Source organism: Cryptotermes secundus, unplaced genomic scaffold, assembly GCF_002891405.2.
Source record: "Cryptotermes secundus unplaced genomic scaffold, Csec_1.0 scaffold57, whole genome shotgun sequence".
Classification (NCBI taxonomy): domain Eukaryota; kingdom Metazoa; phylum Arthropoda; class Insecta; order Blattodea; family Kalotermitidae; genus Cryptotermes; species Cryptotermes secundus.
Genome location: NW_019725840.1, coordinates 286,755 through 312,455, shown reverse-complemented (window position 1 = coordinate 312,455; position 25,701 = coordinate 286,755). Strand labels below are relative to the sequence as shown.

Genomic DNA, 25,701 nt, shown 5'->3' with positions numbered 1-25,701 from the left:
CCTCCAGGTGGCTACTGAGTGAGCCACAGCAGCAAGATTTGACACTACATAACCTTCAAAATTGAAAAGCACTGTTAAATAAATTAAGAATAAATAAATAATAAATGAACTCACCTCTAGAAATGCAAACATCATGTCCAGAAAGAGCATTAGTCGATGCTTCTTGCCATCTGGAGTTTCGTTCATGGACAGCCCAGACACTGATGTGACTTTACAGAGACTCTCGAGGAGCGGCACAAAGCAGGCCTCGATAATGTAGGGGGACAGAAGTAAGGGGGCCAGGTGGTGGAGAAGCATCTGAGCAAGCCTCATCAAAAAGGCCTGGTTGCTAATGGACTCATCAGACTGGGATGCATCTTGGCCCAAGATCTGACAAGAGAGACAAATCATGAGGGAACTACTCCTTCCCATCTCTGGCAACAGAGCTCCTGGAGAGAAATCAACATGCCATACCTTTACTCAGTATTACTAGCAGCCTCAGACTTCAAATTTTAACTCAAATTAAACTCAAATTTCAATACAGGTTTCTCAGTCTCAGCACTGTTGTTCTAACTAATGTTACTCCACAGGAATAAAGTAAAGGTGCTTTGTACCTCTGCTTAATCAATCACCATGCCGTGAATTGGTATGAGGGAGTGGAGGTACAGCTCCACATATTTTTAATGTTAGCACCTTTAAGCCCGGGGGTAGAAGTGCTTGATACTTATTTGATACGAGGCTGGGTGGGCCCCAGAGTTGGTCTGGGCATAGTGGTGGAGACATAAACCTCTGCCATTGCTGGGAATCAAACCTCATCTTTCTGGTCTTTCTGGTCTTCCATCCCCAGTCTACTCTCTGTGCAACTAAGACACGTCTGTTCTCAATCCATGGAGACAGGAATACAAATAAATACTGATGTACACTGCTGAAGTGTGAACACTCAGACAAAAGTGGAATGCAAGCATTAGATATGAAAGTTTAAGAAGAATCACATGAAAACAACCACATATCACCTCCTTTCCCCTCTATAAAATTAATATAACATTCCACACAACTACGACTATCCATGTTTATTTTATTTTATATTCAACAATAATTTCATTATTTACATTTATGCAAACTCTCAAAAAATTTCATGACATTTGGAAAATGACTCCATTTACCAATTCAATTCTGCAGTAACATGTTACATTTATTCCTTCATTTATTTACATACACCAGGAGATGATCTCCTGACAGAAACATGTAGTCTAATAGTTATATTAAACCAACTGTTACATCCATGATTTATTTCACCGTCTTCTAGTGCATACGCTTATCTATCTCACTCCTCTCTCTCGCACTACATGTTTCAGCACAAAAGTGCCATCTTCAGGTGCTTATTCGATTAATGTTAAACTAGTTCACTGCATGCCTTGTCGTCTTCATATTAAAATAATTAAAATATATATTTATCATATATATTGATAAATATCAAATATTACAAATATTAAAATTGTTCAGGATTTTTCCTACGTTGTATCTCACTACTCGAGTCACATCTATCCTCTTCTGTCAGAGCACTCTTTCTATTTTCATGTGTGTATCTGTAACGTGAATTTGTTATTCATTAATACCGTGTTCTGTATTTTATTTATTACTTGTGGTATTATAATTTTTAATACTCACTGTGCTTTATGTTGTGTCTTGCTCCTGTGACTGCGTGTGTTATACTGCTGGGCCTGCTGGGTATGTGTGTGTGTGCTGTCTTCGTTTTGATTGAGTTATGATGTTGTGGGCGTAGATGTGGTGGGGGTAGGTGGTGGGGTGTTACATGTTTCAATTGTTCATAAAACTATAATCAACACATTTATTATTGTGTCAATGGCCCCAGTACCAGTAAGAACAAGAAAACTGCAGAAATGGCAGCAAAATATAGTACAAATGGTACTCGTATTTCTTCCTTCCACTGGAATCATCCAAACGAATCTAAACAGAAGCATGAAACATGCAGAGCTACCACAGAATATCAAATTATCACAATGGTAGCTATGAAAGGTTCCAATCTCCTGGATGTGACACTGTGTAGTCTGGTAGGAGCTTACTGACATTCCTCCAGAACACCGGGAAACATAAGCCAGACTTCATAACATCATATCCTACATGACAATACACTTCAGTAACAAAAGACATGAAGACATGCGAAATGTCCTGTGATCATAAGAGGAAGAAGTTATGGACTACCTGGTCCTTCAGTAGAATTATAAGAGACTGCCACAACAGACAATCATCTCAGAAACTCCTTCACCTGAGATGCACACATATACATATTTCCTCAGAAAGAATTCAATTGCACAAATGTTTATTCATGTATATCATTCCATACCTTATTTGAATCATTTGTAACTAACCTCATCTTTATACTCGAATAATCTGAGAAGCTGTGACAACCATACGATTAGTTTTTCTGCCTTGGCCAGATCACGAAATGGGGCTTGTTGAATGGGCTCAAAACCTGGAACTGGGTACCTCATTGGCGTTGAACCGAAGTTTGCTACGATACTTTCTTTGAAACCGAGACTCACAGCAGGAAAGTATGCCATTCCAGGGCCAACGTGAATGCAATCAAAGGCTTTTCCCATGGTCCTCCCATTCCTATACAGGAAAGTAGGTATGTCAAGTAGTGAATCCTTTTTGTGGCTTATTTTAAGACAATACCAGTAACTAGACTATACAGCATCATATGGCAGAATGATTGATTAATGAAGAACCTAAAAGGATTTGGAAGGAAGTAGTCATGGACTGAGATACTATCCCAGCAATTGCCTGGAGAGACTGAGAAAAACTATGAAAACCCCTCATCATGATAACTGGTGTCCTTGCTGAGATTCAGACCGAGGACCTTCTGAATATAAGTCTGAGGCATCACAGTCAGACCAACTTACTCAGTCAAGTAGTAAAATAAGTACTGTCCTCCATTGATGAGAAAGTGACGCAATTACCAAGTCCTGCCTGCATGTAATGTGCAAGCTAAAACATTGGCATGATTTTGGGCCAACTCTTATCATTTCTGTAGGCACACTAAACCTTCATGTGTCCATAAATGTGCAGAAAAATGGTCAAGATCAATTCTACCCACAACTTGCCTTGCCTTCTCTTCATTGCAGGACAGTACAAGTAGCAAGTTAATTAAAAAACGATCTCTTTATTAAGAACAGAAATTCTGGAACTCATAAATATACCCACTTGTGAAAGTTGCCGGAATGAAGACAAAATATAATAAAACTCTTATACTTAAATTATACAATGCTTCAGAAGCTGGATCTTCTTTTGTCAAAAGATGTAAAACGGAAAGAAGCCTACTCAAATGGGTCCATTAGATAGAGCTCGTCTCTTGGCTCTGGAAGCCCACCACAGTTTCCCTCTAAATGAGTAACACCATTAAATTTAGGTATTTTGGCAATGACATAAATTCACAAGGCAAAATTAATAAAATATCTATGTAAATAAATAAAAGAACAAAAGCAGGTAGCCCAAAATTATAGTGAACAGTAAAATACGAATTGTGAATGATGACTTTCTACTTTTAAATGGCTCCTATCTAAGGACAGTTTTAAACACAGAAAGTCCATCAGACCCCATTCATCAAGAGTGCTGACACTGCTAGAGCACAGATATACAAACAGACAGTCCCATAGTACTGTCAGGACAGTAAGACTGGGCTACGAATGTGGTTAGGACTGGACAAGACAAAATATACACACAGAATTTTGATGAAGAAATATCTTTGGAAGTATCTGCTAGGGAAAATTTTGGAGATCAAAGGATAACTTTGAAATGGACCTTAGGGAGATGAGGTTTTATATGGGTGTGAAATCTAGTCTCTTACATTAAGGGAAGAACACAGACTGAGGGTGTTCGAGAATACTCCGGTCTAAGAGGGACAAAATAGCAGGAGACTGGAGACAACTGCATAATGAAAAGCTTGATAATACTCCTTACCCAGTATTATTAAAATGATCAAATCAAGGATGAGACAGACAGGGCAAGTAGGACACATGGGATGTAAAAGAACATATACAAAGTTCTGGTAGAAAGCCTGAAGTAAAGAGACCACTACGATGATTTAGGTACAGATGGGAGAGAATATTAAAACAAATCTTTGAGAAACAGGATGGGGCGGGCATAGACTGATTTCATCTGGCTCAGAACAGGGGACTAGTGCAAACATGACGACGAACTCTCAGTTTCCATATAATGCTGGGAATTTCTTGATTGACTAAGGAACTATTAACTTCATGCTAATGGTTCAGCTCCAGAGAGTTAGTTTCTTAGTTACAGAAATAAGTTGTGAGGATGTGATTTATTGGAAGTGGCTCAGAAGTGCGTCCCATCAGTAAGCTTTGTTATTAGCATTATTAAATCTTTGGATTACACAACCACAGTATCACTCACACAACTCGTCTATCAAATACTCGCCTGTAAAATTCCAGCTTGGAAGAATCTAGGTCAATTGTACATCCTATGATGTCCCCACCAATCCACTCCTCTCCATATTTCTGTGTTGAAATATTCCATTTACAAATACGATTCCCATCATATGCATAGGAATTGATTGTGTCCCCTAGAGCAATAACAACAATAATGACTCTCAACGCTGTCCTAGAATACTAAAACACAAACTATGTTACACAAGGGAGCTAAATCCCGCCTTACTAGTTTACTGCTATAATTACTTTGCACCTTGGAACTCAGTTCTTCTGAACAGCTTTGACAAAGACGTTAACAATGTTCGGGCTCTCACCTCACACACTTGTGCATCCACTATGCTGTTGTTTCTAAACGCATGAAATTAAAATTTTTCAATTTATATAACATTTCACCAAAACCTGCCCAGCAGTTCTTAAGTTGAAACATTCAAACAGATGGGCAAGCAGATACAATCTTATGTAAGATTTGAGGTTTCCACAGTGGTGACTGAAGAACGCTGTCTTCTGGGATGTGGCACTGTGTAGATCTCGTGTAAACCAACGTTCAGGAGGAATGCATCGCCTGCAAAATGTCAGTTTATACAATACCTACATGGCATCACATCCCAGAACATGGCGTTCTTCAGATACAAGCCATTTATGCACAACAGGCTACACAAATGCAAAATGAATAAAGACAGAAACATTCCTAGTCTAGGGACACAGCACAACAGGAAGAGCCACCTAGCGTCATGGAATACATGAACACATAGATGGGACCACACATCAAATATTAGAATCACAAAACAGAAGCAAAGCAGTTTACACCAGCAATTTTAAACACCCAATAATGACCAATGTTGGTTAAAATGTCTAATACAATGTACAGAAACTTTTAAATAAGGTGTAAAAAGACACATTGCATGATGTATGAAGCTTTTAAATAAGTTTCACAAGGATGCATTGCACATGAGATGGTGAATCAGTGATGTCTGCTGAACAGTAAAGGCAGAAGAATAATAAAACTTTACACCCAATATCTGCAAGACACAATGCAATGACATGTGTAATATGGAGAATTAAGAAGATACAAACATAAGGTTCCTAATGACATAATAAATTAATTACTATTAAATTAAGAAGAAAAAGGGGCATGATGTATTACACAGATGGTAATCTAAATTACTTGCTTATGCTAATGTTGATTAAGAAGTGACTACAAAAGGCATAACTTGATTCTAAAGGGTTCTGACAGTGTATAACATTCAGGATTAACGTGTTCCTGGACTCTACCCATCATCTGATATTCTAAAGTATACTACATTTCAGAAAATGAATCTGTTTCCATCCTCAGAAGAGCGTGGGAGGCAGGTGCTGCATTACATCTGTTAAAAAGAGCTAACTTCAATCAGTGGACTAGTCCAACAAGAGTACATGCCCCCGACCCCTCACCTGGGGATGGAAACAGATCCAGCTTCCAAACCGTAGTGTTCATTAGAATACCTGCCCCCGACCCCTCAACCTGGGGATGGAAACAGATCCAGCTTCCAAACCGTAGTGTTCATTAGAATACCTGCCCCCGACCCCTCAACCTGGGGATGGAAACAGATCCAGCTTCCAAACCGTAGTGTTCATTAGAATACCTGCCCCCGACCCCTCAACCTGGGGATGGAAACAGATCCAGCTTCCAAACCGTAGTGTTCATTAGAATACCTGCCCCCGACCCCTCAACCTGGGGATGGAAACAGATCCAGCTTCCAAACCGTAGTGTTCATTAGAATACCTGCCCCCGACCCCTCAACCTGGGGATGGAAACAGATCCAGCTTCCAAACCGTAGTGTTCATTAGAATACCTGCCCCCGACCCCTCAACCTGGGGATGGAAACAGATCCAGCTTCCAAACCGTAGTGTTCATTAGAATACCTGCCCCCGACCCCTCAACCTGGGGATGGAAACAGATCCAGCTTCCAAACCGTAGTGTTCATTAGAATACCTGCCCCCGACCCCTCAACCTGGGGATGGAAACAGATCCAGCTTCCAAACCGTAGTGTTCATTAGAATACCTGCCCCCGACCCCTCAACCTGGGGATGGAAACAGATCCAGCTTCCAAACCGTAGTGTTCATTAGAATACCTGCCCCCGACCCCTCAACCTGGGGATGGAAACAGATCCAGCTTCCAAACCGTAGTGTTCATTAGAATACCTGCCCCCGACCCCTCAACCTGGGGATGGAAACAGATCCAGCTTCCAAACCGTAGTGTTCATTAGAATACCTGCCCCCGACCCCTCAACCTGGGGATGGAAACAGATCCAGCTTCCAAACCGTAGTGTTCATTAGAATACCTGCCCCCGACCCCTCAACCTGGGGATGGAAACAGATCCAGCTTCCAAACCGTAGTGTTCATTAGAATACCTGCCCCCGACCCCTCAACCTGGGGATGGAAACAGATCCAGCTTCCAAACCGTAGTGTTCATTAGAATACCTGCCCCCGACCCCTCAACCTGGGGATGGAAACAGATCCAGCTTCCAAACCGTAGTGTTCATTAGAATACCTGCCCCCGACCCCTCAACCTGGGGATGGAAACAGATCCAGCTTCCAAACCGTAGTGTTCATTAGAATACCTGCCCCCGACCCCTCAACCTGGGGATGGAAACAGATCCAGCTTCCAAACCGTAGTGTTCATTAGAATACCTGCCCCCGACCCCTCAACCTGGGGATGGAAACAGATCCAGCTTCCAAACCGTAGTGTTCATTAGAATACCTGCCCCCGACCCCTCAACCTGGGGATGGAAACAGATCCAGCTTCCAAACCGTAGTGTTCATTAGAATACCTGCCCCCGACCCCTCAACCTGGGGATGGAAACAGATCCAGCTTCCAAACCGTAGTGTTCATTAGAATACCTGCCCCCGACCCCTCAACCTGGGGATGGAAACANAAAAAAAAACTCAAATTCTGGTTTCATCACAGTAACATAGTGCTGAAAATGCTAAGAAAGCTGCAATAACATGCACAGAAGACACAAGTAAAAATGTTATAACCCACCAACACCAGTTTCCTGGGAGAATTTACAACCAATGGTAGCCCATCCAATCTGCATGACACCTTTCGAACCCAACTGCACTTCATACTGCCATCTACCTAAAACACATAAGGCATAAAAATATCAGAATGTGTTGGGTTTTTAATAATTAATTCTTGAATTATTTAATAACATTTCAATTACAGATTCCAGAACACAGAAGATGACCATGAATACGAATGCTGATAGCAATTTGAGATTATCACGGCAGTGAGCATTTGCACTATGATATTCTGAAATGTGATGTCACATAGTTCAGCAAACAGGGACCCATGTTCTGAAGGAGCCTGCTGACTCTGCCCTCAGTATATCCTGAAGATGGAGTCTGCAGATTTCTCCAAACACAGCGTAACCACCCACAGAGGAGACTACACGTTATATCAATTCATAAAACCGCAGTCTAAATAAAAAACATATTACAACTGTCAAAGGCACAGTCTAATAGCTTCACAGGCACATAACATGACATGATAAGACATAACAGGACTGAACAAGATTACTATGTCACTACTCTGCAACAGTAACAGGTACTACTACACCCTGTGAACTACTGCTACATGTAAATGAATTCATAACATCATGACACATCAGATGAGAAACATTAGGTTTAACCATGACTATTACCAGTGACAGTAGGCGACATTCATGGTTGACATCTTACCTCTAAAAACGCAAGTATTGGCTCGAACGGTGCTGAAGTTGCTTTGAGAGGCAACACTCAGTCGATCTAAGCTAAGTGCAGACTGTCCAACGTTTGAAGTAATATCAAAACGCACTGCAGCATGACCTAACCTTCCTTTTCTTGTATCTGAAGGCCACATTTGCTTGCCCTGCAGTGGATCCAACCCTTCCATTGCTCTGTTTACCCGATGGTGGGCATATTCCAAACATCTCAACTTCCTGTAAAAGAACAAGTCAGCATTATACTGTTACATGTGTGGTTCATAAGGCCATTACTGGCATGGGTATGAAATATTATTACAGTAAACCCTTGCTAACCCAGTCACAGTTGATCCAAATCGAAATATGAAAAATGCTGTTCACAGTTGAGTACATACTTTAGAAGGAACATAGTATTTAGGAAGGAAGATGAGTCACTTGTCTATTCAGACAAAACTTGACAGTTTCTTCAAACCTGCATTAATACATTCAAAAAGTTTTCTACCACTGAATAAATGTATTGCCTTCATAGTCTTTAAATAAAGGCTCTACAGTGATACTTTTTCTTTATTTTCATCAGCACTACTTCTATCATTCAATTTTCCAATTATGTGTGTTCTAACATTTTTTTCTTGTCTTTGAGGCCTACCTTTTGCTTCACTAATCCAGATGACCTCCCCCCCCCTCTTAATCTGGATTAGTGGGGGGATTACTGTAATATATTGCAAAGAAGAGTTACTTGTAGAATTTGCACTGTGCACTGTGAAACGTTTTCCAGTTTCTAGAATACCGAACGATGCACAAAGTCCAAAATCCCAGTAATTCTGCGTGAATGATTACATGTTGCAATTGCAACAGAAGTCATCAAAGCTGCAAAACTTCATCACATTTTGCTTCTGTAGAAGACTTAGAGATTCATTAATGCAAATTACAACAAGAAGCAAAGGTGGATCTGGAATATCTTAGTTGGTATAGTGACAGACTATGGGACAGATGGCCAGGGTTCAATTCCCTACAGGTGCAAGACTACTTTTTTCCACAGTGTTCAAACTGGCTCTGGGACACACACAATCTCCTATCCACAGGTTATTGGGGCCAATTTCTCTGGGGACAAAGCAGTTGGGGCATGAAGATGACCACTCACCTCCATTTAGTGCTGAGTTCAAGAATGGTGGAGCTATACGTCCAGTCTCCCACACAACTTCAAGGCTTAGTGCTTAATTAATTAAGAACAGGGAAAATTTTAACTTACTTTACCTAACTGGAAAATTTTGTTGACATCTTTAATACAAGGTAGGAATACTAAGTTCATGACTTAAAATCATTGCATACCTTCAGAGGAATCTTGATATCTCGTCTTTGTATACAAGGTGTGGCAATAAAGAACCCGGATTACTTTTATGACTCATTTCCGGCCACGTCATTGACGAAGAGGAGGGTAGGGCATTGACCCTTGGACTTCCCTCTACCGTCACACAAAGTTTCATTCACGTGCATCGGTTAGTCTGGCCGCGACCATTGTTAGAAGCGGATCGTGTTTCTGAGCTCCGTCGGAATAATGCTGAGTGCTAATGCAGAACAACGTGCTAACATCAAATTCCTCACAAAACTTGGAAAATCTGCCACTGAAACTTACAATTTGTTGACAGAAGTATATGGTGATCAGTGTCTATCTCGCACGCAAGTTTTCGAGTGGTTTAAGAAGTTTATGGAGGGTAGGAAAAACGTCGGGAACGATCCAAAATCGGGCCGTCCTCCCACTGCGAAAACTCCAGAGAATGTGGAGAAGGTCGCTAGAATTGTTCGAAGAGATCGTCGACTGAGCATTCGAGCAATTTCTGAACTTACGAACATCAATAAGGAAAGTGTTAGACAGATTTTGCACGACGATCTGGGCATGAAAAAGGTGTGTGCTAAAGTGGTGCCAAAAATCCTTACCCCCCAGCAAAAGGAACATCGAGTGAATTGCTGTGTTGACACTCTTGAAAACATTGAAAATGATCCTGATTTCTTCCAAAACGTAATTACGTGTGACGAAACTTGGATTCTTCAATATGATCCAGAGACTAAGCGACAATCCATGCATTGGAAGAGCCCCAAATCCCCTAGGAAGAAGAAAGCGCGCATGAGCAAGTCCAAATTCAAAGCAATGATGATTGTTTTTTTCGATATCCGGGGGGTAATCTACATTGATTGGGTGCCTGAAGGTCAGACTGTCAATCAGGTTTATTATAAAAATGTTTTGACGTACCTCCGTGAACGTGTGCGACGAAGGAGACCAGACATGTGGAAGAATGCCTCATGGGTTCTTCATCACGACAACGCGCCAGCACACAACGCGCTATCTGTGAAGAGGTATTTGGCAAAAAACAACATTCCAGTGATGGAACATCCACCGTATTCTCCGGACCTAGCACCGTGCGACTTTTTTCTCTTCCCAAAAATCAAGTCTGCGCTGAAAGGGACCAGGTTCGAGTCCGTGGATGCAGTGAAAGCAAAAGCGACGCAACTCTTGAAGAGCATAACACAAGATGACCTGCAGCACTGCTTCCAACAGTGGAAAATTCGCATGGAGCGGTGTAGGGATCGGGGAGGGGACTACATTGAAGGGGATAACATTTCGACTGTCTGATTTTTTTTTAATAAAGGGTTAGAGCATGAATCCGGTTTCTTTATTGCCACACCTTGTATCACCACCTAGCGCCACACATTTTTTCACCACCATGTGAGCTTCTCGACTGAGCACAAAAGAATTTTTACAAAGCCTCTGTAAGAAATGACTACTCGGCATATGAAATATTCAAGCTTCTGGCGTCCCATCAACTGTTTCTGTAGCCCAAATGGACTGAAATGACTGGGAGTTAAACTATGGACTATGTGGAGAGAGCTGTAGCACTTCCCAGGTCATTCTCTCAAGAATTTTAATTTAAATTTTTCAATTTGAATTAATTTAACGTTCCACAGATCCACAGTACACGTAAGATATAGAACATGTCAAAATAGTACATAATATACAGAATAAATAAAACAAAGTAACTGAATAGAATAAAATGGAATAAAATATGTTGAATCAGATAGCTGACTCCAGTGAACACATAATTAATACTATTAACATTGATTATGAAATAACAATAGAAACATTTCAACCAAGAAATAGTAAAATATCTGACTACAAGCAAATCATAATTATTACTGGATACAAGAAACAACATAACATCTGCATCATCAGTCACAGCAAAGTATCCTGTACCAGTTTTGGTATTAATTTTTTTATTGCTAGTGTGGTGGAACTAAGTCCCTTGTACTGCAGCCACTTCTGGCCTATTGTACCAGCCCCAGATGATAGGTGAGGGTGATTGTGGAGCAATTGGTGGAATGAAGATTGGCAGGGGAAACCGAAGTACTCAGAGAAAACCTACCCCAGTGCCACTTTGTCCACCACAAATCCCAATTAACCTGACCGGGGATCGAACCCGGGCCTCCACGTTGGGAAACCAGCGACTAACTGCCTGAGCTATGGCGCGGCCTACCAGTTCTGGTATCACTGAGAACAAATTTATGACTTTCCTAGAAAAGTACAAAGCACTTAAACATCTTGGATGGTTACATTTTCTTTTAAGTTTCATTTGCCATCCACTATGCAACAATATCAAGATTTAAAATTTAATCCTCTTAAAATTTGTCACTGCACCACATATTTTGGTCGCTCCACTCATCATCACATGCGTTGAAATTCGTGCTACTGCAACCAGGCACATAGTAGGAACTACTAATTTCATTTAAAAACACTGTAATCTAAAAGAAATCTCTGATTGCAGTATGTAGAAGGCATAGCAGTTCTTCTGAATTACAACACACCTGATGGATGAGTAGACCAAAACATGTATTGCAGCGATGACTTTTAAAATGATTTAACTTTAAATTCTGATACTGTTGCATGGTGGACAGTAAACAAAACTGAAAATACATTATAATACCAACTGCGACAGGATACTACGATACAACATCTTGGACGATGACAAGATATACTCCATGGTCACTTCACACAGCCACTAATTCATTTCAAGACAGGTAATTCCCTCAGCTATATGAAATATTATGCCACTGCAAGTCCAGCTACACATCTGGTTGTTGAATTAGCATTCTGAATAACTAAGATAATTATATTTTCATCTTCTGGGATACAATACCACATAGGATGGTAGGTGGTTATCAGCAATTTAAAGCAACTCATTACTTTCATCTTCACACTGAAGAACCCTGACAACCACCTACCATACTAAAGAGACAACAATATAAATCCTGTCAAAAATTCTTAAACAAAAATAAATGAATGTTAAGGTGCATACTTCTATCACCAAAGTCAGATGCAGCCACCACACAATGTGTGAGATCATTTAGCTCTCAAGACAACAGTACAAAAAAAAAAAAACAAGAGTCATAAATTTCATTGTACCCTCCTCAACAACAAGAAACTTACTTTGAACGTTCTGATGATGATGAAGAAGGATCAGTATTGCTTGTTTCAGACATGTCAATGTCCCACCCAAATAAAAGACGTATTACCTCATCCATTTCCATGGCTGCAAACTGAATAGACACCGGTATATTAACACAAGGAGATGACCCAATTCCATACACAAGGAATCACTGTAAAGTTTCACGGCTATATCTTTAAAATACAATGACCACTTCCTAACTATTTTCTTAGCAAAATGTTGGATGTAATTATGACATTTACATACTGACATCTGCAGCTTTACTTTAAAAGAAAAAAATATAATTTATTTTCTGGTATTTAGGCGTACTAGTATATAACTGCCTTATTTCTGATGGCCAGAAATTCTGTAAGACGTTACATTACGCTGGTTAAGTAATGACTGTTCCATCAGCGTTTGATGACAATTATTGCCACTAACAATTTTCATAGCCAGCTGATGCGGCGAAAACAGTATGACAAGCGAATGAGGTTCGTTACAAAATAATTACCTCAATATGAACGTCTGCGATATTTACGGAAAATAACGTGCCCTTAACGCAGTTCAGTCATGTCCGTCATAATTTAATAATAACACATTGCACCTCACTCCATTTAAGCATCCCAGCGACGTCAGCTGAGATCTGTGATGGCCGAGATTCATAATGTTCATAATCACGTTCATAATAGTTACATTCGGTTACAATCGTTACAACGATCAGAGTGGTTTCAGTACGGCGATCGGTAACTCACCTGTGTTGTGGCGCCTGAAAAATATAGTCAGGAAGTACGTATGACTGCTTTCGTGGTAAAAGACAACTATTGCCATAGTATTTAACAGAACATATATTATCTTAAAGTTAATGATTGACATAACCGACATAACCATGTCAGAGAGGTTAGTAGACACGATACACACTGAAGACCCTGAAGACACCAGTTGACACTGTATAGCGCTGTAGTGTACGAGGGCACAAATAGCGTAATCATTGTCACTGCTGCACATTTAGTATCCGTGCCTTTCAGTACGTTGCCAAGTACTAGCGTTCTGTTGGGCGTGTTGGGGTCGTTGAGGTGTAGAGAGAAAACAGGTGTACCAAAATAGTGGATCAAATGTGAGGTGAACTTGGTGAATTTTCTGGGTTCTGAAATTCGGTGTTTGCTTTACTTTTTAATTTTCGAATTGTTTAGTATTTGTTTTGAATCATTTCATTAAGACTTATTCAACATGACAATGAGCTGTATATTAGCTTTAGAGGAGAATCCTGAAGATGTGTACTTAGAAACCACTTCGGTGTTGCTGAAACTTGTTGATAATGTTATCAAAAATCCATCAAACCCAAAGTATAGGAGTATCAAACTCGGCAGTCCAACAGTTTCAAACAAGCTTATACCTGTAGTTGGTGCAATGGAGTGCCTGTTTGAAATGGGATTTCAAGAAGTGAGTAGTCATAGGGATGAAATTATATGTTGGATTATCATCGTCACTTCCCATGACGTATAACGCATGAAGGTGAATACTTACTGGATCAGCATATTTCTGAGTCATTTAAGTAGGCTGCATGAAATTATGTGTGTTGAGTGATATATGATATTCCTGTTATGGACTGTGAGAAGAAGAGGTCATCGAGAGGAAGGAGTTGTCTGTTACAAGGCATTTTAGGCAGATGAGGATTTGAGTAATATGCCTCTGAAGGGTGAAACAGAATTGGAAACCAGTACACTGTATTATGTATTAGGAACCTATGGTATATGATGCATGCTGTAAGTAACAATAGGGAAGTAAAACCTTCATAGGTGTTAAAGTAGTTGGTTGTAGGGTGAACTTTTAGGTTTGAAATCCTGGCAGTGAATTCAGGATTTATTTTATAGTGATGGTGCATATGTTCAGCCGATATGCAGTACTTCTCCCAGCCACCAATGGCAGCGCTGCCTATCCACTTTCATGCAGGTGCCATTACAGTAGAGGCTACTTGAATTTGTGACTATGTTATGTATTGTACGTGTATCTGAATTTTCTCACACATTGATCTGCTGTGTCCCCTTGGAAGATTCCCACTAAAGTGAAAACATATTAGTTACTATAGGATTCTGATGATGGTGTATAACACACAGAGATATTGGGTTTTCGGACTTTATTTTTTTTTTAAAAAACCAGGACGATGGATAAAGTCGGAAAACCCAGTATCTCTGTGAAAACATATTGTTTTGACTTTGTATTGGTTTTCTGTAGGACTGTTTCTCGTGTGACTGGCAGGTTAATATAAATAGCAGACACCATTCCCCATATGTGCCAGGTAATATCTTGTAGAATGTACAGGGTGTCTCCCTAACTGCACTGGGCAAAGTCCATCTTGAGACACTAATATTTGCTTTCAGCTGTTCGGGAAGTGTAGTCAGTATAGCAACTGGCTTTGGGCTGGATGACTGAGGGGTTGAGGATTTAGTCCCAATAGGCTCAAGAATTTTCTCTTCTCCACGTTGTCCAGACCAGCCATGGGGTCCACCCAACCTCCTATCCAATGGGTACCAGGGGTAAAGCGGCCGGGGCATGAAGCTGACCACTCACCTCTAGCTAGTACCGAGGTCAATAAAATGTGGATCTATACATCCACTCCCCCATACACCTTCATGGTGTAATGCTTAATTAATTAAGCTCAGGGACAACTTTACCTTACCTTATTCAAGAAATTTCCCACTGTGGAACCTGAAGGTTTATTACCATGTTCATAAGTGCCCGCCACTGATTGCTGTCCTGAGCCAAATGAATACATTCTCACCCACACACCATACCTCTTTAAGATGCATTTTAATATTGTCCTGCCACCAGCATCTGGGTTTTCCCAGTGATCTTGTCCTATCAGGTTTTTCATGGAAAACTTTGTATGCATTTCTCATGTCTCCAGTTTGTGCTACATGCCTTGTCAGCTGCATTTTCTGTAAGATGATCTTTCTGTATGTATAGGATCATTAATAATACTTGTTATTTATACTTTAGGGTGAAGACAGTTTGGTACTACCAGGGAATGTATCATTGGAAAATCTGAAGCATATAAGGGATGAGATTTCTACAAGAAGAAGCACGTATAAGAAAATTCCAGCAACATCTTCTGCACCGTCTGACGTATCACCATCTTCATCAGCTACAAGCACATCAAATCCTATAGTACAAAAGAAAATAACGGTAAAATGTTTAAAGTTAATGTTAGCCCAATCTCACCATGTGTCAGCCTTCACTTCATGAATTATTACAGTTGAGTCATTAGCATTCCACCCTTGTGTTAAGGAGGTTTGAAGTGCATTTCATGGTTCAAAGGTTATCTGATTTTTGTTTGTGATTTTCTTTTCTATGTGCAGGAAATTTTATATTACTGCCTTGAACTAAACGAGGACAGCTGCCACAATTATTCAAGGAGATGATGCTATACAAGACATGTGGCTGAGAAAGTCTTGACAAACAAACTGATGAGCAATGAAACAAACAAACCTCCATTCGATACTGGAGGGTCAATTGCAAGAATTCTCATCATTTTGTTACGGGTGACAAGAACCTCTGTTTCCACATATATCATTGTTTAACAGGGTGTACTTCATCTATTAAATTGCGTGCTTCTTGCTATGTTCCATATGAAAATAATTTTAATCTTAACCCTTTTATTTCCCAATTTATGGGTGCGTCATCCAGACAGACATATCTGACAAAGGTTGGCTAGTACTGACACTGACAAAACAAAATACCTCTCTTTTAGAACACACTTTGGGCACATATTTTGTACTCTGTCACTAGATGGTGTTTGGAGCTACATTTTCCAATTCCTTTGACATATGTCAGCTGTTTACTGCTCATTTCTTTACCATGACATACTGACGACTGCTAGTGTACTGCTAAATGTTGCTGGTCTGGGAGGTCAGCCAGCAGCTGGGAGATGGGGGGGGGAGGGGTGGAAGTGTTAGTGGTTACTTAGTTAAGCTATTGGATTTCATTTAATTACAGGTTCAGTAGCCATCCCCTCTTATTCTCAGAGCTGCCTAGATGTAGAAGCCAAATGCCGTATTGTGCATTTTATGTACCTTTATTTCTGAAAATTTATTTTGGCTTCATGAAATTTATGTAAACTTCCTCCTTTGCAGCAGTGGAAGAGTAACTAATTTATTTCCTGATATTTCGTATCCAGAGACAGACTAGCTCCATCCAACGGACCCAGCAGAGCAGGATTCGTACTTTTACCTGATGATGGAAGCAGGGCCAGATTCTGAAATGTTGTCTTTCTTTGATCAATAGAGGATGATGGAAAATTGCCAAAATATGTGTCAGTTTTGTAAGATATCTTCATCACAAAACTATTACCTGGAACTGTGAGATAAAAACAGTAAATTGCTTGAGTAAATGTAGTACTAGAAAAATCTCTCTGATGTTTTTAAGCTGAAGAAGATCAATGTTTGAGAATCCTGTATGTTTTATGGTACTTTACAGAGACCCAAAAAAACATTTCTTGAGAGAGTCGCCAGCCATTCTCGAGCTGTTTTGAGATATGAAGAGAAGGAACTGCAGTCCAAGGCCCTTGCATTGATTCCTTTGAAGGACTTTCAAATAGCAGCAGAAAATAACATGCGAAAGTTACAGAAATCCATAAAAAGTGGCCTAACTAGTGAGAAAGAAGTTGATATTCAGGAGTTAATTTTAATGGAGCTGTTATCTTGGTTTAAGAACTCTTTCTTCTGTTGGGTTGCTTCTCCACAGTGTGTGTCATGTAAAGGAACTACAAAGTTTATAGGACATGATTACAGTTATGCAGCAGAAGGAGAAGTTTATAGGACTGAAGTAAGTTTATTTTTATTTTCAAACTGTGGGCTTCTGGGTGGTGATACTGTGTCACCTTGTATGTGGATACCAATATTTTCAAGGAACACACTGCCTGCCTCTTCAAAGTTGATGTATGAGGAATGAGCTGGTTATATGCAGGTGGCAAGGAAGGGATTTATCAGGCCCATTGGAGGAGTACAGATGATAGAACCTGGCCTGGGCCAATAGGGATGGTGAATAAGAAGCTGGCCCTTTTGAGGGCTGTAACATTTCTGTCTCAGGAGGGCCTGGAACTGTGAGAATAGATGGCTAATTTCAGGGCCTCTGCGGATGGAAGGCGAGAAGTGAGAGACAGTCCTTTTATAGAGGACCAGGATAGAGGCATGTCATCTCAGGGTATCCACTAGCAAGACTGCACACTGTCAGCCCAGAATACCACTGGACTAAACTATAACTCTCAGATTAAACCTTTAATGCCCAGTGGTTATTCATTCATCAGTAATCTATCAGACGACAGGTCCACAGTCTCTTCCAAAACAGTTCCTCCACTTCATGCAATCTCAAGCTTTCTCCTTCAATTAAAATATCTTCTTCGGTCTTCTTCCTCGTCTTTTGGGCACTTCTATCTGCCCCTCCGGTTTGTTTGACTCCAGAGGAAACATCTCGCATACATGGTATCTCTGGTTTTTTTTTAAAAGAGACTGTGCAGGAAAAGTGATAATGTTGTAGTTTTTCCATTTGCTTTCCACATCGCAGTACAACAGCCGTTCAAACCACTCTGGTCACACCTGTTGCTATACGAACTTGAACCATCTCGAGCATCATTTGCTCTGTGCTTCAAGTCGCTGCTGATGATGCTGCTTCCGGCATCAGTTTTTGGTGTGTCTGATGCCTACCCTTTGAACTGTCCAGCAAGGGAGGCTTTTATTATATTGTCACAATTTAGGGGTGTGACTGTAGATGAGGTATGTATTTTATAGTATAGTTGACTCATGTATGATATGTATGTTTTATTAATATGTAGTTATTGACTTGTTCTGTATCTGGAGGTTGTTATCACAAAATATGGATTCTTGGAACAAATAAATTGATTGATTGATTGGTGAATGGATTTATTCACTTGGAACTACAAGTAATTACAGTGCTACTGCTAATCTCTACACTTTACAAATCAACACAGCATCTGCTAAGCCTTTTTCCAGCCTCCTGCATCTTCATCAGCCATTCCCTGACAGCAGCTTCTAACAGTGGTGATTCTTCAGCTTCATGTGCTCAGGTTCTGTCATCAGAGCCTCCCATGCAGAATTCAGCTTACAATTGACAACTACCAACTAACAACTCCCAGGCTGGTGGCCATTTCACACAAAACTCATAGTCCTCCCTTCACAAGCAGACTTTCAACTGACAACTAATTGGGTCACCCCAGTTGTCTTCCTTATAACCACTTTGCACGGACCAAGTAGAAAACACCATTTCCAACAGTAATTCTGTTGTTGTCTTTGTATTTATTGTCACGGGAATGTGTGTACTGATCAATTGCCTAGAAACGGGTTGCATAACACCATTGCTTATGTGAAAATTAATGTTGCCTCTGTGTTTGAGCACCATTCCATGAAGGTGTATGGGGGGAATTAGGTAAAGTTTTATGCATTTATAATGTCAGCAGTAGATGGGAGTGATTTGCCATCTGCAGGCTTTGGCCACTTTTATCTCTGAGAGGAAAGTGTGTCATCAAGCTCTGCTCACTGAGTATGGCAATGCAAAGGCCTCAGAGTTGGTCTGGGTGTAAAAGTGAAGAGAAAAATCCCTTCTCCTGCCAACAGTAGAACCTGGGTCATTCAGCCTGTAACTGGTCATTTTACCAATTCGTCTACACGTATAAAGGCCCATGCTCTAAGAATTTGATAATTACAACAGAAATGATGTTCATGGTAAAATTACAGTTAGAAGGAATTTAGGAAATGTTTCTTATTTAGTTAAATCTTGTTCAAGGAACAGGAATGAGAGATGAAAGAAAGATGGAATTAAAGAAGTAAGCAAATGAACGGGGTACGCGGTAGCGTAGTGGTTACGGTACTGTGCTACAAGCCGGAAGGTCGCTGGTTCAAGTCCCGATGAGGTCATTGGATTTTTTCAATTGACCTAATCCTTCCGGCCATACTAGGCCATGGAGTTTACTCAGCCTCTAACAGAAATGAGTACCAGGAATTAATTAAATAATTTTCGTGGGGAGTGAAGCGCGGCCGATGCGTAAGGCTGACAACCTTACCGCCATCTTTGAGCCAATTGTCAAGGTAATGTGGGACCCTCAACGTCTCACAACCCTATGGGCCTTCACGGCCTGTTACAGGAATAGCTTTACTTTACTTTTTACAAGCAAATGAACCACTCAAATTGTGACCCATATTTTGGCAGTGCCTTTTTTTAATCTGGGGGAGAAACTGGTTATTGTTGTTGGCATTTGCTGGTTTATTTCATCCAGGATAATACTTTCATAAAGGTAATGGTGTCTTTGCTTCAGGATCTTTCCCTTCTAAACATTCACAACTTTCTGTACGTCAAGAGTCATCACTCTTTCACTCTTGGTGCATGTGTTTTCATATAATTTAAACTCTCAGATAGTTTCCAACTGTTAGTAAAATCTTCTTTGGATATCTTCCATGCCGGATAATTAAAAATTACCAATTCTTCAGGTGCCATTTCTGTCCTCATCATCAGGATCTGATCAGAAATCGGCAATTTTTAACCAACTGTTGTGGCTGATAGTCTGCAAAGATTTTCTCAACTCGAGCCACCGTGAAAACTTCAGCTGTTACATGTATGCATATGGCTTATGTTAAGTGATACTTGGCATTTGTACATCGTGTAGAATGACTTATATAAGTGTTGTTCCTCGATTATATAGGTATATTCCTGCAAAATGTGCCATAAGAAAGTGTTATTTCCCCGGTACAATGACCCTGAGAAGTTACTGGAAACTCGTAAAGGTCGCTGTGGGGAGTGGGCCAATTGCTTCACATTAATGTGCCGTGCACTTGGCTGGGAGGCTCGCTACATTGCAGATGAGACAGATCATGTGTGGACAGAGGTGAGGGACACATCAAGGATAGATTATAACAAGATTTATGTAACGCTGTATTACATCTGTTATAAATTATTTTCTTTTTGACTTTTATCTCATGACATTTCACAGTGTTTAAAGTAGCTCCAAGTTAGACAAGTAGGCATCTCACAGTCATCAAACTGTGTCACTGGAATAACAGAGGAATCGTATTACAGCCATGCTGTCTTTGGTGATGAAACAAGAAGTGACAGGAAAAGACAGAGGTAACCAGGAATTGTTTAAATTAGCTGTATATTTACAGGTTTACTCAGGCACACGGAGGAGGTGGCTCCACTGTGACCCCTGTGAAAATGTATGTGACTGTCCCCTTTTGTACGAAATTGGCTGGGGCAAAAAGCTCTCATATGTGATGGCATACTCGCGAGATGAAGTGCAGGACGTGACATGGCGATACTCATGCAGACATCAGAAAGTTTTGAGTCGCAGGACTGAGTGCACCGAAAGTGACCTGCTGGCCACCATCATGCAGCTTAGACAAGAACGACAACAGGACATGTCTGATGCCAGGAAACTGTACCTCAACAAACGACTGGTAGCAGAGCTTGTTGAGTTTCTGACACCTCGTCAGCCTACTGAAGCAGAAAAGAAGGTATCAGTTCCTACCATTAGTTGGACTTGTATTTTGTTTGAAGGATGCTTATTAGATTGTGACTAAGCAAGGTGAGATGGAACAGTAAGTAATATTTTAATTTCTTGCCCCATTTGCTTATCTGTATGCCCAGGAAGGATTTGGATGATTCAAATAGATTATTTTTTATTTTCTTTTATTGCTACTGGGGTGGGACTAAGTCCCTTGTACTGCGGCCACTTCTGGCCTATTGTACCAGCCCCAGATGACAGATAGGTGACGGTGAAGTGGGGTGGGACTGAGTCCCTTGTACTGTGGCCACTTCTGGCCTATTGTACCAGCCCCAGATGACAGATAGGTGAGGGTGATTGTGGAGCAATTGGCGGAAAGAAGATCGGCAGGGGAAACCGAAGTACTCGGAGAATACCTGCCCCAGTGCCACTTTGTCCACCACAAATCCCACTTGACCAGACCCGGGATCAAACCCAGGCTGCCGCGGTGGGAAGCCAGTGACTAACCTCTTGAGCTATGGCACGGTCTTCAAATAGATTAACTTCACAATGTTTCTACTTTTAAAATTACAAAGTATTTAGGTTGGTATTTTAAGTGTGATTTTATTTTTTAGGGACGCACTTCAGGATCTTTGGCATGGAGGCTGGCCCGAGGAGAAACAGATGTTTCACAGAAATGTGTGGATCCCTTCACATGGAAGCCAACCCAGTCGGAGATCAAAGCAGGCAAGATGCACATTCGGTATTCAACATCAAGAAACAAGTATGTGAGAAGTGTTGGGTTGGAGGAGATAGAAGGCTGGGAAAATGGAACTTTTCAAATGAAATCAGTCTTCAGGAAAGAAGAGAAAGATTGGAAAATGGCCTACTTAGCAACGACTGGTAAGACCACTTTGTTGTATTTTCAGTACATCAAGCTGTTGATCCAATTGAACATGCAGATAATTGTGCAGACAAGTTAGGAAATGTCAGCGTAACAGTTCTAGCATGTTTACTCTTTTATTGTCTATAGAGTATAATTTATGAATCCTTACTTTGGGTACTGTCTCATAAATACTGTAAAAACAGACAGAGCAAAGTCTGCTTGTACCAGTTCTCACGGTCTCTTCGCTTGTGGATTTTCTTATTTTTCCTTCTGCCCTGAAGATGGAGGTGATACGTTCCTCTGAAACGTCAGATAATACCACATCCACACGGTGCCACATCCCAGAAGACGGCTTTCTTCATAGTCGTCACCGTGAAAACCTCAGATCTTACAGAGCAAAGTCTGTCTGATTCTCAGGCTGTGAGTTGATGAAGCAGAAAATTTTTTGAAAGTTCCTGACAGCGGCATATCACTACAATCATTGAGTTCCTGGACATTATCCATTGCTCTCTTTTTATTATTCAAAACATGGTTTTGGAGACTGGACTGTGTTAACATCCTCAGGTACAAGCCTAAGTTGGGCCTAATCAGTAGAGCTGATCCAGAGATAGGGACTGCCTGTATCAATTGGACCCAGGTGAGTACTCTTTTACCTGAGGATGCAGGCAAAGTCCAGTCTCTGAAACTTTGCTTTTAAATAAAATAACATTAAGAGTGATAATGTCCAAACACTCAGTAATTCTAGAAAAAATCCTTCTGTTTAAGTATTTGAAAACCATAAGACGTAGAAGAAGTGTATTGGACAAGAAATGTATGTTTCATTTTTCTCTGAAATTCTTGTTTGAAAGTTTGTTTGTTGCAATAAATATTCAGAGAGTTGCATGCATGTTATCATGAAAAGTACTGGAATGTATTGACCAATTTAACCCCCTCCCAATCGATTTTTGTGTAAATTCATTTAGGGGTTTCAGGAATTGGCTGCATGCAGACAGATGGTTCGACATTATGAAGCCATCAGATGCATTTTTGTAGATGTTCGTCCTGAACATGCCAAGAGATATGGAAATGAATACAAAAGCAAGAAGTTAATGTGCTTAATGTGAACAAAAAGGATAGTGCTACATTTAGATGTTCATTTACTGTTTCAGAGGGCAGTGATGAGGGTACCATAATGTGGAAGTTTGATTTCACAGATAGTGGTACAGTTGTAGATAGTGTATGCATACAATGTTCTACTTGGCTGCGTGACACAGGGAGAGTGCTATTGAAATTGTGTGCAGGAGATACATGCGCTCTTGTACCTGGAGGTATGATAATAACAAATTTCACCATATATTCAGTTGTTCTACTAATTAAGTAATATTTTTGATAATAAGACCCATTACTAATATCAAAACCTACCACTCAGTCCTTTCCAAACCAGCTGAAATTTTCATTGTCTATTTGTCTGTAGTCTAGTTCAATATTATCTTCCCATTTACTCTGTTTTTAAAGTGGTTGTTTTCTGAGAATGTTTTCATTCAGATTCTGGCCAAATTTTATGGTAGAGTGGTTATTGCTTCAGTTTTGACATCAGAATCTTGGGTTAATTTCTGAGCCTACAGGCTGACTGAGGTTTTATGTGGCTTTCCTCATTCTCATCACAATGGTAACAGGATGGTACTGTCAAATAGGTCACGAGTACCTTCTTCCACAATTTTCTCAATTCATCAGTAACAATCATAATTCCGCATGATGCTCATAATCCATGCAGTTGAGAGAGTCATTAACCCTTCGTAGACTAACATTGTCTCCAATGTGTGGTTTGGCTAAACTGTCCAAACAGCCATACCAAGTCTCCATGACATTTTTGAAGTTCCTGTGTAGGTTGTACTAGTATTTCATCTAGTCTTCAACATATGGCAGATGTGTCCTCCTCTGTGGTTTTTCGTTGACCAAAACATGACTTAAAAATAAGGTGACACAACAGACTTGCAGCCATTTAAATGTAGGTATAAGGGCAGGAAGGGTGCCATATTAAAGGAGTCTGCAAGGGGTTAAAAATGTACTTACCGTGATCTTTAAGCCGCGCCATAGCTCAAGTGGTTAGTCACTGGCTTCCCATCGCGGCGGCCTGGGTTTGATCCCGGGTCTGATCAAGTGGGATTTGTGGTGGAAAAAGAGGCGCTGGGGCAGGTTTTCTCAGAGTACTTCGGTTTTTCATGCCAATCTTCATTCCACCAATTGCTCCACAATCACCCTCACCTATCATCTGGGGCTGGTACAATAGGCCAGAAGTGGCCGCAGTGCAAGGGACTTAGTCCCACCCCACTAGCAATAAAAAAATGATGCTGATTCAAGTCACTACCTATACTTGCTTTCTTCTTGGTCCTGCAGTCTTCAGAGAACCTCGGCCTCCTTGATGACAGATGAAATTTTTTCTCTGTTACTAACCTTCTGTTCACTTTTAGTTCTTATAAATCATTCTCAGCATCTTCAAGTCATGCTTGTAATCATTCCTTGCTCATTTCTGCAAATTATCATCTGGCATCCATCATTGGATTTCTTAACACATTTTTTTGTGAAGTGAGGTTGTTAGCCTCTAAGCCCAACCCAAAAGCTCATGGGCCATTGTTTTTTTGGCCCCTGCCCTGCAACCTCTCCAACTTTGGTGAGCCTGTGAGGAACTTACACCCCACTAGCATAGCTGTTCATGTGATCAGGATATGCAAACCAACATATTAAGGTATGGGAAGCCCCTACTAGTACTGTAATAACTGCATATATAACAATTTTTTTTATTAAGTAATTAATTTCTTTCTTTTTTTCTCTCTCTCCCTTAAATCCTTATATTTTATTTGCAATGAAGAGTTTGTAGTTTATATTCCTATAAGTTCAAATATGACCAAAACATGGTCAAACATGGCCATTACTATTTCCATGTTTGTTTCTGTTTTATAGATGGCAAGGTATTTGAAACAAGTGACTTCAGAGGTTGTTCAAAGCTGGAATTTAGTGCTCACCTGAGAGTTGGCATAGGCGATGGTGGATGGCAACACGCACAGCTGTTTCGCCAAAATACTGGTGAAAATGAGGATTATCCCCTGGATATCATAATCAGGCTTAAAAAGTGTCTATGATACCTTGGTGGTATGAAACTATGCCAGATGTCTGACAAAGCCAAAATATTAATATATTTTATCGACATCATTATTGCATGTATTATATATTGGATGCTGTCCATTGNCTTGACCGTGTCTCACGGTGTTGTCACTTGCAGATTTACTTATACTTCTTCAACCCTGAAGATGGGGGCGATACGTTCCTCCGAAACATCGGTTAACACCACATATACACGGTGCCAAATCCCAGAAGACTGCTTTCTTCACTTCCTTATGTATTTATATAATTATATGATAGATACTGAGCAACTTGGCTTAGGCGATAACACATGATTGATGTTGAGATGCACAGTCTGTCTTAGCCAGGATGTGGGCTATCATGACTGAGGTCTTTTGTGGTCCTTCTCAGCTTCCCCCCCCCCTAGCTTATGCCAGGATAGTGCCATGAATTGTGCCACAACCACTCCCATTCATAATTCACTTCCCAGTCATTCAACATTACATAGCCTGAATTATTGGCAGTGTTGTTTAATAAACATCAAGTAAATCAGATTACTTACCCAACAACATGTTGTTGATTAT

General features: G+C 40.5%; 2 protein-coding genes across 9 annotated transcripts in view; one reads left to right on the top strand and one right to left on the bottom strand.

Annotated features, from left to right (window-relative positions):
* LOC111863598 (E3 ubiquitin-protein ligase RNF123) overlaps positions 1–13,505 on the bottom strand; it is a 32,637-nt gene extending 19,132 nt beyond the window's left edge. For 5 of the 6 annotated variants that reach the window (XM_023850065.2, XM_023850062.2, XM_023850063.2 and 2 more), the window contains exons 1-7: positions 13,159–13,295; positions 12,650–12,759; positions 8,171–8,409; positions 7,473–7,568; positions 4,438–4,582; positions 2,370–2,613; positions 115–369 (exon numbers count right to left, since the gene is read on the bottom strand). In XM_023850065.2, coding sequence (XP_023705833.1) covers positions 115–369; positions 2,370–2,613; positions 4,438–4,582; positions 7,473–7,568; positions 8,171–8,409; positions 12,650–12,750 — 1,080 coding nt within the window. In that variant the 5' untranslated portion in view covers positions 12,751–12,759; positions 13,159–13,295. Of the gene's footprint in view, positions 1–114; positions 370–2,369; positions 2,614–4,437; positions 4,583–7,472; positions 7,569–8,170; positions 8,410–12,649; positions 12,760–13,158; positions 13,296–13,399 lie in introns of those variants that run through there. The other variant, XM_033751125.1, reaches the window with a different exon arrangement.
* Positions 13,506–13,677: 172 nt separating this feature from the next.
* LOC111863602 (peptide-N(4)-(N-acetyl-beta-glucosaminyl)asparagine amidase) lies at positions 13,678–25,237 on the top strand. 3 transcript variants are annotated; one of them, XM_023850069.2, is made up of 8 exons: positions 13,678–14,087; positions 15,645–15,830; positions 17,121–17,468; positions 20,356–20,538; positions 20,816–21,163; positions 21,768–22,035; positions 23,167–23,325; positions 24,959–25,237. In XM_023850069.2, the coding sequence occupies exons 1-8, from the start codon at positions 13,875–13,877 to the stop codon at positions 25,135–25,137; spliced, it is 1,884 nt and encodes a 627-aa protein (XP_023705837.1). In that variant the 5' UTR covers positions 13,678–13,874; the 3' UTR covers positions 25,138–25,237. The 3 variants fall into 3 exon arrangements, with proteins under 3 accessions (XP_023705837.1, XP_023705839.1, XP_023705838.1); XM_023850071.2 differs by having other exon boundaries at positions 13,995–14,159; XM_023850070.2 differs by lacking the exon at positions 13,678–14,087 and adding an exon at positions 14,202–14,410.
* Positions 25,238–25,701: the final 464 nt, after the last annotated feature.